The 11,196-nt window shown below is 35.0% G+C and overlaps 3 protein-coding genes and 1 long non-coding RNA gene across 5 annotated transcripts; 2 read left to right on the top strand and 2 right to left on the bottom strand.

Annotated features, from left to right (window-relative positions):
- Positions 1 to 158: 158 nt before the first annotated feature.
- On the bottom strand, positions 159 to 3,622 carry LOC110850657 (bromodomain-containing protein 7). The gene is made up of 12 exons (XM_022098152.2): positions 3,508 to 3,622; positions 3,284 to 3,405; positions 2,881 to 3,131; positions 2,569 to 2,805; positions 2,340 to 2,495; positions 1,953 to 2,263; positions 1,762 to 1,876; positions 1,498 to 1,681; positions 1,292 to 1,427; positions 932 to 1,219; positions 708 to 867; positions 159 to 628 (listed from the first exon to the last, which is right to left on the bottom strand). Exons 2-12 carry the CDS (start codon positions 3,375 to 3,377, stop codon positions 509 to 511), a joined length of 2,052 nt encoding a protein of 683 aa, XP_021953844.1. The 5' UTR covers positions 3,378 to 3,405; positions 3,508 to 3,622; the 3' UTR covers positions 159 to 508.
- Positions 3,546 to 5,677, top strand: LOC110856118 (riboflavin transporter 2). Its single transcript, XM_022104562.2, has 5 exons — positions 3,546 to 4,153; positions 4,224 to 4,364; positions 4,457 to 5,083; positions 5,149 to 5,204; positions 5,272 to 5,677. Exons 1-5 carry the CDS (start codon positions 3,817 to 3,819, stop codon positions 5,467 to 5,469), a joined length of 1,359 nt encoding a protein of 452 aa, XP_021960254.1. The 5' UTR covers positions 3,546 to 3,816; the 3' UTR covers positions 5,470 to 5,677.
- An 18-nt stretch (positions 5,678 to 5,695) lies between these two features.
- Positions 5,696 to 9,838, top strand: LOC110842544 (chloride channel protein C). The gene is made up of 20 exons (XM_022088312.2): positions 5,696 to 5,817; positions 5,886 to 6,129; positions 6,199 to 6,328; positions 6,397 to 6,524; positions 6,599 to 6,617; positions 6,686 to 6,784; positions 6,861 to 6,997; positions 7,076 to 7,328; positions 7,389 to 7,583; positions 7,653 to 7,836; positions 7,920 to 8,091; positions 8,162 to 8,345; positions 8,407 to 8,582; positions 8,659 to 8,835; positions 8,899 to 8,954; positions 9,025 to 9,065; positions 9,140 to 9,235; positions 9,294 to 9,389; positions 9,459 to 9,502; positions 9,567 to 9,838. The coding sequence occupies exons 1-20, from the start codon at positions 5,769 to 5,771 to the stop codon at positions 9,727 to 9,729; spliced, it is 2,643 nt and encodes an 880-aa protein (XP_021944004.1). The 5' UTR covers positions 5,696 to 5,768; the 3' UTR covers positions 9,730 to 9,838.
- LOC118434900 lies at positions 8,899 to 10,069 on the bottom strand. 2 transcript variants are annotated; one of them, XR_004834349.1, is made up of 3 exons: positions 9,860 to 10,069; positions 9,541 to 9,586; positions 8,899 to 9,399 (listed from the first exon to the last, which is right to left on the bottom strand). It is a non-coding gene; the product is annotated as an uncharacterized LOC118434900 (long non-coding RNA). The 2 variants fall into 2 exon arrangements; XR_004834348.1 differs by having other exon boundaries at positions 9,756 to 9,887.
- Positions 10,070 to 11,196: the final 1,127 nt, after the last annotated feature.

The raw sequence follows: 11,196 nt of genomic DNA, 5'->3' as shown, positions 1-11,196 counted from the left end.
CTTATACTTATACCTTCGAATCATTGAGAAATGTCCTCCACTAAATAATTAAAAGTATATTGTAATTCCTTTTATATATATAAATATGTACCTACCAACTTCGAATTATAGTAATTTTCCATGCTAAAAATACCAATCAAACTTTCACCTCAGTGAAATCTACAAAATAAGCCAAACTCTAATTTATTTTAATAAATTGTACCAATTCTCTGTGTACATACATAATTTAAATTTTATTTAAGTTATTTTACCTAAAAGTGACAAAAACTTCAACACAATCGACCTTACACGTTTATTAACAGTATGAAATCAAATAATTTTTATTTATATATTATGTAATACATACTGCTTTTAGAATATGCTGCAAGTGCTGCATAGAATAGAAAATTATTATTACTAAATTACCTTAAAACAATAATAATAAAAGTATTAGTCATTATAAATGTCAACTTCACTTAGTCAATGCTAGTTAAAAATGGATCCAAAATATAATGATCCCTCCCCCAATTTAATTAGACGTCGTGACTGGGATATACGTTGCAGAATTTATATCTATCCCCATAACTTTTCTTATAGCTTCTGGTGATACCAAATCTCCTGGTGTCATTTGCTTCGCCATCTCAGTCAACTGCGTAAATACAAAACCGTATTACAACCAATTATGGAATTATTTAACCGAGAAAAAAAACATTATCTTAATCTCTCACATTATCCGTAATTTTCGAAGCCAAGCTCAATTCCATCTCTGTAGCTTGAGGAGCGTATGGTGGATACGGAATTGGTGGTTGACTTAATCTTTCATTTTGAACTTTTTGTAAGTCTCCAATCAATTCGGCCGTTTCTTGCAATTTCATTGCATTCGCGGCACTGCAATCAAAATTTTTCATGCACAATACAAATCTATCACGAAATGATAATTTATTTATATCACCTCTGCTGCGGATTGAAATCATCCAAGAATTTTGTGTCAATGCCAATATCTCCAAGTGTTTGTAGGGATTCCAAACTTATAGTTGGAGTAGTTTGAGTTTGCCATTCCATTTCTAATTGTGATGTTAATTCATCTTGCTGAATTTTTAGACGAATCTCTTCGTTTTCTATTCGCTTCCTTTCTTCAATCAAATTCACAGTTTTTCGATGTTCACCTTTTGTTATCGTGTCCAATATTTCATCAACCATGTGCATCGCGTAGTCACATCCTTTCGCAAATTCTATCATACTGGGAGAAAAATGTAAAAAAATGTAAACAAAATTTCTATCATTGCAATTACTACCGAGCTACAATTTTTACCTCTCAGCATATTGGACAGCAGTCTCCTCTCCATAAGTTGACCCAATAACTTCAGTTTCTTCTGGATTTAAATTTGCAAATGTAGAGTCATGTGTCGGAGCAAACGAACTAAATGATCCATATCCTAGTGTTTTTGCTAGTTTGAAAAAATACGCAACAAATAAGATTACGGTAAAAAAACACTGATTATTTTAATCTCATCTCACTTGATCGTTGCAAACTCCTCTTGTCTTCCTTGAAGGAATGGACTTGAGTCGTGCCATGAGTTAGTTTTCCTGACAATGCACCCAAGCTAATTGGCATCTCTTTAGTCCCTGGTAATACCCCACTGCATGGCGTTAATATCGCTAGAGAAGTACTACCATCCGGTTTCTGTCTGCAAAATCCCATCTACAAAACAATTTTTTATTAGAGTGCTTCTCCCCTCTCACTCTATCAATCAAATATCATGAGAAAAATGGAAAACGCACCTTAGAATTAGGTTTCTTTGTAGACAATCGATGAGCGGCTTCCCTTGCAGCAAGCCTTGCTTGTAACAAAACTTCCTCCGTTGTTAAATCATCCGTGAACGCTCCACATATGTCACTGCAATTTAATAACCGCTGTTAAGTACCTTTCAATTATTACTCCTAGAATTGGAAAACAGTTTAAAAAGTCTCACGGTGGATCATTGGGATGTGGAGGGACGTAGTGAACACTTTTTGTAGGATCCAAACAAACCAGATCTAATGTATCCTCATCAGAGTTACTGACGTCGCCAGATTCATTTGCACCTGATCCACCAAATAATGGAGATCCAAGGTGTTCCTCAGTTAAGAATCGTATAGATGGAATCAACGGTAATAATGATTTAATTTTTTCGGGTGCCAACATTTTCAAGCCTCCCTGAAGTAACCTTTTGGCTGCCTTGTAATAAATCGTGTCTGGTTGATTATAAGTCATTGCGTTGTTGCACATTAACTTGAAATCTTCCTAAAATTCATACAATTAACGTTTAATTATTCTATTTTTCTAACAATTGAAAACACAATTAATTAAACTATCATACCGTTAATTCGGATAATGAGATGTACGTTTCATTTTCAATTTTAAATTTCATGGTACTAAAATCCATTGGTTTTTTAATGATGGAGGAATATCCAGGTGCTATTTTATCTGTAACTGGCCAAGCAAAAAATTGTTGATCATCTTTTTTCTCCAACGTCTGTGTAAAAAACGATTGCATTTCATTTTAGCGTTCACATTGCGTAGCCAAAAATAAAACTATAATTGCAAACCTTTAATAAATAATCTAATAATTTTTGAAATGGTTGTTTATCCATGAATTTTTGAGTTTTGCTTTGGTGTTTGTGTTCTTTCGACGTTTGTTGTTGTGGACTTTGAATAGACGATCCGTCATCTCCTTCCATTTGAATAGACATACTTTGGTCACTCTCCATTTTTACGAAGCTCATGTCCATCGATGTTTCACCACCATCTTCTTCTCTCTTTAGCTCCTTCCCTCTCTTCTTATCCTGGGAGAATTTATTTTAAGAGCCGTTACAACATTAATATAATTTCTCTTTTAAATCTTTTGAAAATTATGAAACCTTGTGGTGATGTTTATGTTTCTTATCCTTTTTCCTCTTCTTGTCCCTCTTTTTAGATTTCCGAACATGTTGGGCGAAAAGTGAAGAGTGTTGAGAATCGTCCACGTCGAACTGAGGGTTCATTACGCTTAAAGACATTGGTCCTCCTCCTCCTGGGCCTGGAGAATCACTATGTTCCGGCGTTGATGATCCACCCACTTTTAAAATTAACTTGATACCCGGGCTTAATCCTAATGGACTTCCTCCGTAACCTAAAAAATATTATCAAGTTTGTTTAAACCAGCAGTTTCATTTCATTCACCAATATGTTTGTAAGCCAATAAAAACAATGACTGATTGGGCATTAACAATTACTGAACAATAGGTAAGTAAATAATAAACACGATTTATTTATTTTTATTACCATCCGCCGACAACTTGTCCCCAGCAGTAGCAGATCTATCCTTGTCTTTCTTGTGTTTCTTGTGCTTCTTAACACTCGAATCAAAGGAATCCATCACGTCGCATTAAGAAATATATTTCAATCTTGGAAATTTAAATACATTGCGGTCAGTTTTGTATTCCATTAAAAATTAACTAATAAATTGATTCACTTTACAATTATTACAATGTAAAGTTTATACTTACTCGTGCATTGTAAAGGTGGGAAAGAAGAGTCAGCTTCACCACAATTTTTCTGCGCGAAGCGAGATCACATCCGGTTTTTGTTGAACTTTGAGATCTGATTTGTTGTAAACATTGATCCTGAGTTCTGCGAGTAAATTTTACTCAGTTAATGCGGTGCTAATAATTAATTAATTGTTAAAGAATGTGACAACATTGATTAGATTAGGCAACACAGTTATCAAAATTCCAAACTTTTATCGACGAGCTAGATCGTCTAATTAAATTAATTGGTTTTATCAAAAAAACATTAGCCTCACTCATTCAATTAAGATGAAGAAAGGACAGATTATCGTGAATTTGGCCTGCATTCTTTTTGGGGTCGGGACTTGGCTTTGCGTAAATGGCCTTTGGGTGGAACTTCCGCTGTTGGTGGATCGTTTACCTGAGGGGTGGAAACTCCCTTCGTATATGGCTGTGATTATCCAGCTGGCAAATGTGGGTCCAATTGCCTACACAATTCTCCATTCACTTTTCCCAGCAGTGGTCACAGAGAAACGGAGCATTTACGCCGTGATGGGCTTGGCAGTTATCACTTTACTACTGTTGGTGCAGTTCTGGATGAAAACGGCCATCATTGGCGGAGTGGAACACTCTGTTGCGTTCTTTGGTTAGCAGATGTGTAAATTATTTTATTGTATGGCACTCAAAATTAATAGTATGGAAATAATGTTTTACAGGTCTCGTGTTGATATTGGCAGCAGTCGATTGTTCTAGCCGAGTGATGTATTTGCCATTCATGGCGAAATTTAAACCACAATATTTGACATGCTTTTTTATCGGTGAAGGCCTGAGTGGTTTTGTCCCAAGTATATTTGCAGGTAAATAAGTCATTTATCTGCTTTTAAATTAACCTAAAATGATTTAAAAAAACAGGGTAGTGATAATAAAACTAAAATTGATATTTTTCTAGTTATCCAAGGAACAGGAGGAAATCGCAATTGCATGGTCATCACTAACTCAACTGAAATGGAAAATAAAACAGCAGCAGCAGTCCATCAACCACTCTTTTCAATAGAAGTGTTCATGTATTTGATGACGTTCGTGACAGTGTTGAGTGGAATTGCATTTTATCTTTTAAACATAGATTCCATTATATCCAAATGTCTTGCCCATCCGACGACAGAAGTGAAACCTATTCTACTAAATAATCATCCAAGGACTCAATTTTATAACTCTACAGGAGGAGAGGAAACTACTGGAGAAGGAGCTTTAATGTCTAATGTGGTCAATACTGATTCTTATCCAGTTTTAGTAGACCCAACAACAGAAAACTTGCAAATTCCAAAAAGTGAATCAGTTTCATTGATGATTTTATTAACAATGATTTGTATTTTGGCAAATGGAGTATTTCCATCAATACAATCGTATTCGTGCCTACCTTATGGTTACGTTACCTATCATTGGGCCGTAACGTTATCTGCAATGGCAAATCCGTCCGTGTGCTTTCTTATGTTATTTCTCAAGAAGCCAATAAAGGCGATTCTCATTTTTGCGTCGATTGGATCTTTCGCTGTTGGTTCATACATTCTGAGCACTGGTATTTTAATTATAATCTGCTTTCCATTCATTTAAAATATAAAATTTTGAACATTTTTATTGCAGCAATTGTGAGTCCACTTCCATCATTTGTTGAATCCATTGGTGGACAAGTTCTTTTGGTAAATAAGAAAATACATCATCTAATCAATATTTGATACAGGATCAAATATTTTTTCTTCTATTTAGGTGACATCATGGATACTGCTCGTAGGATTATTTACCTACGTTAAGGTATCAATTGCCACAATTATGCGAATCAATGGAAAACGTGGTTTATTTTGGACGGGTGTATTTACACAAGTTGGATCTATTATTGGTGCTTTAATCTCATTCTCGGTTGTCAACTTTACACAAATATTCCAAACTTATGATCCATGTGCATGAGTAGCGTTATTTATGACAAGTGGTGCTTTAAGTTAAGCTTTAAGTTAGGTGTTATATGACAGGTTTTACCGTGTAGTTAGTAAAACTGTACAAATGATATTAGTTAAGTTCATGATATTTACTGCAGACAGGGTAATTAATCTGTAAAATGTGATATGTAAAACTATTTTGTTATTTGTAAACTGTAATAAATTATACTATGAACGAATGGATTTCTTCTGTTACTAAAATACTCCTCGTTCAGCCACTCGAGTGGTTAGTTTGGCATAGGATCTTGAAAACATTTCATCTCATCGGCAATGGGAAGCATAGTTGAGGACGATTTGGTTCGACGGCGAAAAACATTTGGTAACAAGCAATATATTTTTAAAATGTCCACTCCCACTAAATTTGATACTGATTACAACATTCCATAGCACAACGTCGTTCCTTAAGTGAATATGCCGTGTCACTACCTAGTCAGCCAAGTGACGCATTCGGCATTCATCCAAAGGACGACAAATTTCGCTTCTTTAAGAAAGGTCGTGACTTTCAACCTCGTCATGCCAAGCATCAATTTACTGAAGACGAGCTGCAAACGTTGCAAACGTATGAAAGTGCAGCAATATTGCCCTCCCACAGTGAAGTTTATAGAAAATGGCTCGAAAATGAACCCCCGAGGTAATTTACCCACCGTGATATAACTATCTGATAATATCACTAATCGCATAATATTCGATAATATGTCAGGGGTCGAATGGAGTCATGGACGATATTGTCAATCGTGTCCATATTAACTGGCACTCTGGCATTTATTTTGAGACTAATCTGTGAAAAATTTCAAATTATTTATATTCCATTCATTCAAAATGCATTGGAGGTAATGATCGTAACAAACAATCAATTTTGTACATAAATCTAGTCGCTAATCTAAATTATTGTCCGCAGACTAATGACACATTGTCCCTTTCGATATACTACACAATTGCAAGTTGTGGATTTGGATCAGTAGCTGCAATTGTGATAATTTATTTCTGTCCACATGCTTCAGGGTCAGGATTACCAGAAATTATTGGGTATAGCTATACGTTTTATTGATATTATTAGATTTTGCATACACATAAACCTATGATTATGGTCTTATATGCAGCATATTAAATGGATGCGTGGTATGTTTAACTTTACTTTAATATCATATCATGGTCAACAACGGCTAAAGTACGATTTATATACATAGGTTCGAAATGTTCTAAGCTTTAAGACGCTCATTTGTAAAATGATATCCGTAATTTTCGTGGTAATTAGTAAACTTCCAGTAGGATTTGAAGGTCCAATGGTATGAATTTTCTTATGCACACAATTTGACTATCAACATCAACTCCCTGTATTTTTTCTAACTACATCATGTATAGGTCCACATTGGTGCGATGGTGGGGGCATGTATGGCAAAACCAATTCAGCGATGTTTTCATAACGATTCGTCAAATGGCTGCTGTCCAAAAATTGGTTGTGTATCTCGATTATGTCGATACAGAGATTGTCAAGAACGGTATTTTATTAAAATTTAATTGCCTAAAGCTGTACATATTTTCTGAAAATGGCGTAAATACTCCACGAATTATGGCAGGTACTCACTCATTTGCGTTGGGGCAGCGAGTGGCGTGGCGTCCGCGTTCAGTTCTCCGATAAGTGGTTTAACGTTTGCAATGGAGGAGATCTCGTCCCATTGGTCACGGAAAGACACTTGGCGAACGTTCGTCTGTTGTGTCCTCGCGAGAAGTACGACGGAATTATTGCGCAGTCTTGAAACAACAATCAGTGAATTTAATTCTGGTCACGCAATGAATATTTTGCACTTGCCAGAATCCGCATTATTCGATGTAAGCTATTATTAGTAAAATATTATTCATAATTGCCTGATTTTTATTTTGTATTTGCAGATGAAGCACGATTTGAATTTAAGCTTATTGATTTTTATTCCTGCATTAATAATTGGCGCAGTTGGTGGACTTCTTGGAGCAGTTTTTATTTTCATTCATTTAAAAGCATCCAAACTTAGGCGGAAATTATTTTCATACATTCAATCCACTCAGGTTCAAAACGTGTTGAAATTATTTGAAGTCATTCTTATTGCGGTAATTTTATTTTAACGGGAATGACACAAAACTACTTATCCTAAATCTTATAATAATTTTTGTGCGCAGGCGATATGTTCCTCATTTATTGTCAGTGTGTTACATCTGTCTCCATGCAAAGAAGTAAATCATCAAGAGGGATTAAGCGATGGAAGAAAATCGCTTGAATTACAATCATATCGTTGTCAAAAACCATTGAACTCTACAATATTGGAAAATGGTCAAAGTTTGCAGGCAGGGGAGTATAATCAAGGTACTGCAAATCTGCTGCGTACATATAGACATGCATTTACATACAACTTTATGTATAATCTAAACTTTATTTTGATTGTGTAGGTGCCTCTCTCCTCCTCGGATCATGGGAACAAATGATTCGGAATTTATTATCAAGACAGACATTCAACTATTTTGAAATTCCAGTCATTTGCGCATGCTTTGTATGTTTCTGGACTTTCTCATGCTGGACATCAATGACTAATGTGGCATGTGGTCTCCTCATCCCTCAATTGTATGAACTAATTCTTACACGTTAATTAGGAAATTCCTAACTAATACTAATAACAAAATAATCTGATAAGAGCAATTGGAGCAATATATGGACGACTCATGGGGGAATTATTGCACTCCAGTTTAAAAGGAATTATGGAAAGGTATGAAAACGTGGGGTGGGAATGGGTGGATCCTGGAGCATTTGCATTAATGGGCGCTGCTTCATTCTTATCCGGCACGTCAAGACTTCCAATCACATCTGTGGTCATGGTGGTAAGTACGTGTAATTAAGCTAATTATTTGTGTGTATGCAAAATCGTATGCTGTTTTAAAGGTTGAAATGACGAATATAAACATGTCACTCCTCCTCCTCCTCGTGATGGTTTGTGTGATGATGTCTAAATTCGTTGGAGATCTACTCACACATTCCATATATCACTCAGTATTGGAAATTAAATGTATCCCATATTTAGAACCAGACCTGAAAGTGTATGACAATGATGGACTAAAGTAAGTGTAATTTCATTTAGTATGCCAATTAATATGAAAGTAAATTTAAATTAATAATTTGGTTTATGAAATTCAGAGTCAGTTTGGAGTTATTTACTTCATCGACTGTAATGAAATCTCCTGTACAATTTGTTGGAGTGAAAGAATCGGTTAAATTTTTAGCGAATTTACTACTCGATACAAATCATGGAGCTTTCCCCGTCGTGAACAATGATGATGGAATGGAAAAAACATACTTGGGAATTATCACTCGGTATTTCCAAATTTTTTTAACTTTGCATCATTTGTAAAATTAATAAAATCTTGTATCGCACAGTTTGGAACTCACAATTTTATTGACAAAAACGGAACGATTTGATCCAAAGGAGATTGGTAAATATTTAGATATTCAATGATCGACCACAGAACTTAACTATGTATGCATTTAAATATCTATTCATAGAGAAAGATGACATGGATCGTCTGAGAATTTCGTATCCAGAAGTATGTATTCAGTGTTATTTTAATTTAATGAATTAATTTCAGTTTATGATAATATTTATAATTAAATCAAACAGTACAGTTCGACAAAATTAAAAAATGCATCGACTGCCAACATGGTTTTGAATAAATACAGTTCAAACATTGTTTACAAGAATATTTACGTCAATTTGGTAAGTGCTAATAGTTCCGAATAATTAAAACGGATCACCTAATGCAATTATATAATAGAAACCCTATATAAATGTGTCGGCTCCATCCGTCCCATCCAACTTTTGTCTTCGGAGGACATACATGATGTTTACGGCTATGGGGTTGCGTCATTTGGTGATTAATTCTAAGAATTAATTATAAATTAAATATAATTACATATATTTATTAACCATACATATCTAGGTGGTTACTGACAGACTCAATCAAGTCATTGGCATAATTACTCGGTATGAAATTCTAATAATATTCACAAATTGTTAGGTACTTATGCAAATTCCAACATTTTTCCAGGAAAGATTTGATGGGATTTTCTGTGGAAGATAAAATTAGAGCAATTTTATTAAGAAATAAAAGTTTGAGTTTCTCACAATCAAGCGTGTCAACTGGACCAGATTGTGATATTGAAGTCCAGTCAACAGTCCCAATTGTAGAAGAAGAAAATGAAGATAATTAGGACAAAATGATGAATATTAGTCTTACAATAATCATTTCTGTAGTGCACGAAAAAATTATTATTTGTTGAATGAAAAATAAAATTAATAGTTAACTAATCGTATAAACAATTTATGACTTCGCCTTCTTACCACGACCACTCCAAGGAAAGATTTAAGTAGGTGTCCATATGTACATACCTCCCAATCATTCATGGATTGGCAGATGTTATTTTTTGTTATTTTGCTCCCAGTGAAGATTACCAACGTAATGATGATGAAGATAATAGAAGTGAGCACACCTCTAATTCAGGTATTGATTTACAACCAAAACCTGCCTCCTGCATTATTATTTACTGCCCTAGCTTACCGTCGACTGTAACAATCTTATGTCTAATGAACGTAATGAAAATCTGCTCATAGACTCATCCCAGAAGCAGAGAGAAAGGTGTCTTAAACTCACAAATCATTCACACATTTGCTCTGCATTTCAATAAGTTAATCAATTTCACCTTCCTGTTAGCTTAGAACACACCTTGGAAATTGAATTTTTATATAATTACGTAATTACAGAAATAGTATTACCGAATATACATTTTAACATGCATTAGCGCTAAAAATGATCTCACTCGAGTCGAGAGCCTGATAATTTTGACAAATCCATTTACAAAACTACAATAGATCTTATTCGATGAATTATGCAGCTGGAAATTTAGGAAATCTCGTCGTCTTGAATGGTTTTAGAGTGGCACAAGCCAAAAAAATCATTCTTCGTCAACCACCTTTGCCTACGTATAGCTCGACCTTTGGTGCAGAGAGTGGGGTGGAGGCAGGTGGGTTCTTTTAAACTTTTACACAATCGTAATCTCTGATTTCATAACTTTTCCCTCTTCCATCCAACAGCAGCTTACATAATGCGCAGCTCCCAAATTTTGCTATTCATAATAAGGTCTGGTAATTCGTGAAAATTTTTGTATGTATTTCAGAAATACTTTAGATTAAATGCTTTCAAATGGAATATTCATAAATACATTAAAAATCTGGTCAGTTGAAATATATTTCTTCGTCTTGTACATATTGTCAAACAACGCGCATTCCATCGATGCCTCAATTTCTTCAAGCATTGATCTTTGTTCACTGGTCGGAGTGTTAGAAAAGGGTGCCTGCCTTGAGCCGCCTTTGGAATGTGCACACAAATAAGTATCTTGAACTTCTTTGCCTTTTAAGAAAAAGTGAGTAAATCGACACCAAAAAGAACTTGGTCGAAATAGTTTAAAAGCTACAAAATGGGGGACGACACGACATGTGGAATCGCATTTCAGATCAGATGCTGCCATAGGTCATGTTCCCCTTCATCAGTTCCCGACTTCCACCCATTCATCTTTGGCTGGAGAGAGGAGTTTCTAAACGACGCAAGTATAATTAAAGCAGTTAAAACTGTAATCATGTTTCTCCAGTCAACAAACACATGACATTACAAACAGTTGCGA

Source organism: Folsomia candida, unplaced genomic scaffold (genome assembly GCF_002217175.1).
Source record: "Folsomia candida strain VU population unplaced genomic scaffold, ASM221717v1 Fcan01_Sc001, whole genome shotgun sequence".
Taxonomy (NCBI): Eukaryota; Metazoa; Arthropoda; class Collembola; order Entomobryomorpha; family Isotomidae; genus Folsomia; species Folsomia candida.
The sequence above is the reverse complement of the archived record's forward strand: the minus strand, read 5'-3'. Positions and strand labels throughout refer to the sequence as shown.

Coding starts and splice junctions, on each gene's coding strand:
- LOC110850657 (XM_022098152.2), bottom strand. CDS start 3,377: ATGGATTCCTTTGATTCGAGTGTTAAGAAGCACAAGAAACACAAGAAA. Junction 2,264..2,339: donor TCTCATTATCCGAATTAACG/GTATGATAGTTT, acceptor TATGAATTTTAG/GAAGATTTCAAGTTAATGTG. Junction 1,877..1,952: donor CCACATCCCAATGATCCACC/GTGAGACTTTTT, acceptor ATTAAATTGCAG/TGACATATGTGGAGCGTTCA.
- LOC110856118 (XM_022104562.2), top strand. CDS start 3,817: ATGAAGAAAGGACAGATTATCGTGAATTTGGCCTGCATTCTTTTTGGG. Junction 4,154..4,223: donor ACACTCTGTTGCGTTCTTTG/GTTAGCAGATGT, acceptor AATGTTTTACAG/GTCTCGTGTTGATATTGGCA. Junction 5,205..5,271: donor TTGGTGGACAAGTTCTTTTG/GTAAATAAGAAA, acceptor TCTTCTATTTAG/GTGACATCATGGATACTGCT.
- LOC110842544 (XM_022088312.2), top strand. CDS start 5,769: ATGGGAAGCATAGTTGAGGACGATTTGGTTCGACGGCGAAAAACATTT. Junction 6,130..6,198: donor CTCGAAAATGAACCCCCGAG/GTAATTTACCCA, acceptor ATAATATGTCAG/GGGTCGAATGGAGTCATGGA. Junction 9,236..9,293: donor AGAATATTTACGTCAATTTG/GTAAGTGCTAAT, acceptor ATTATATAATAG/AAACCCTATATAAATGTGTC.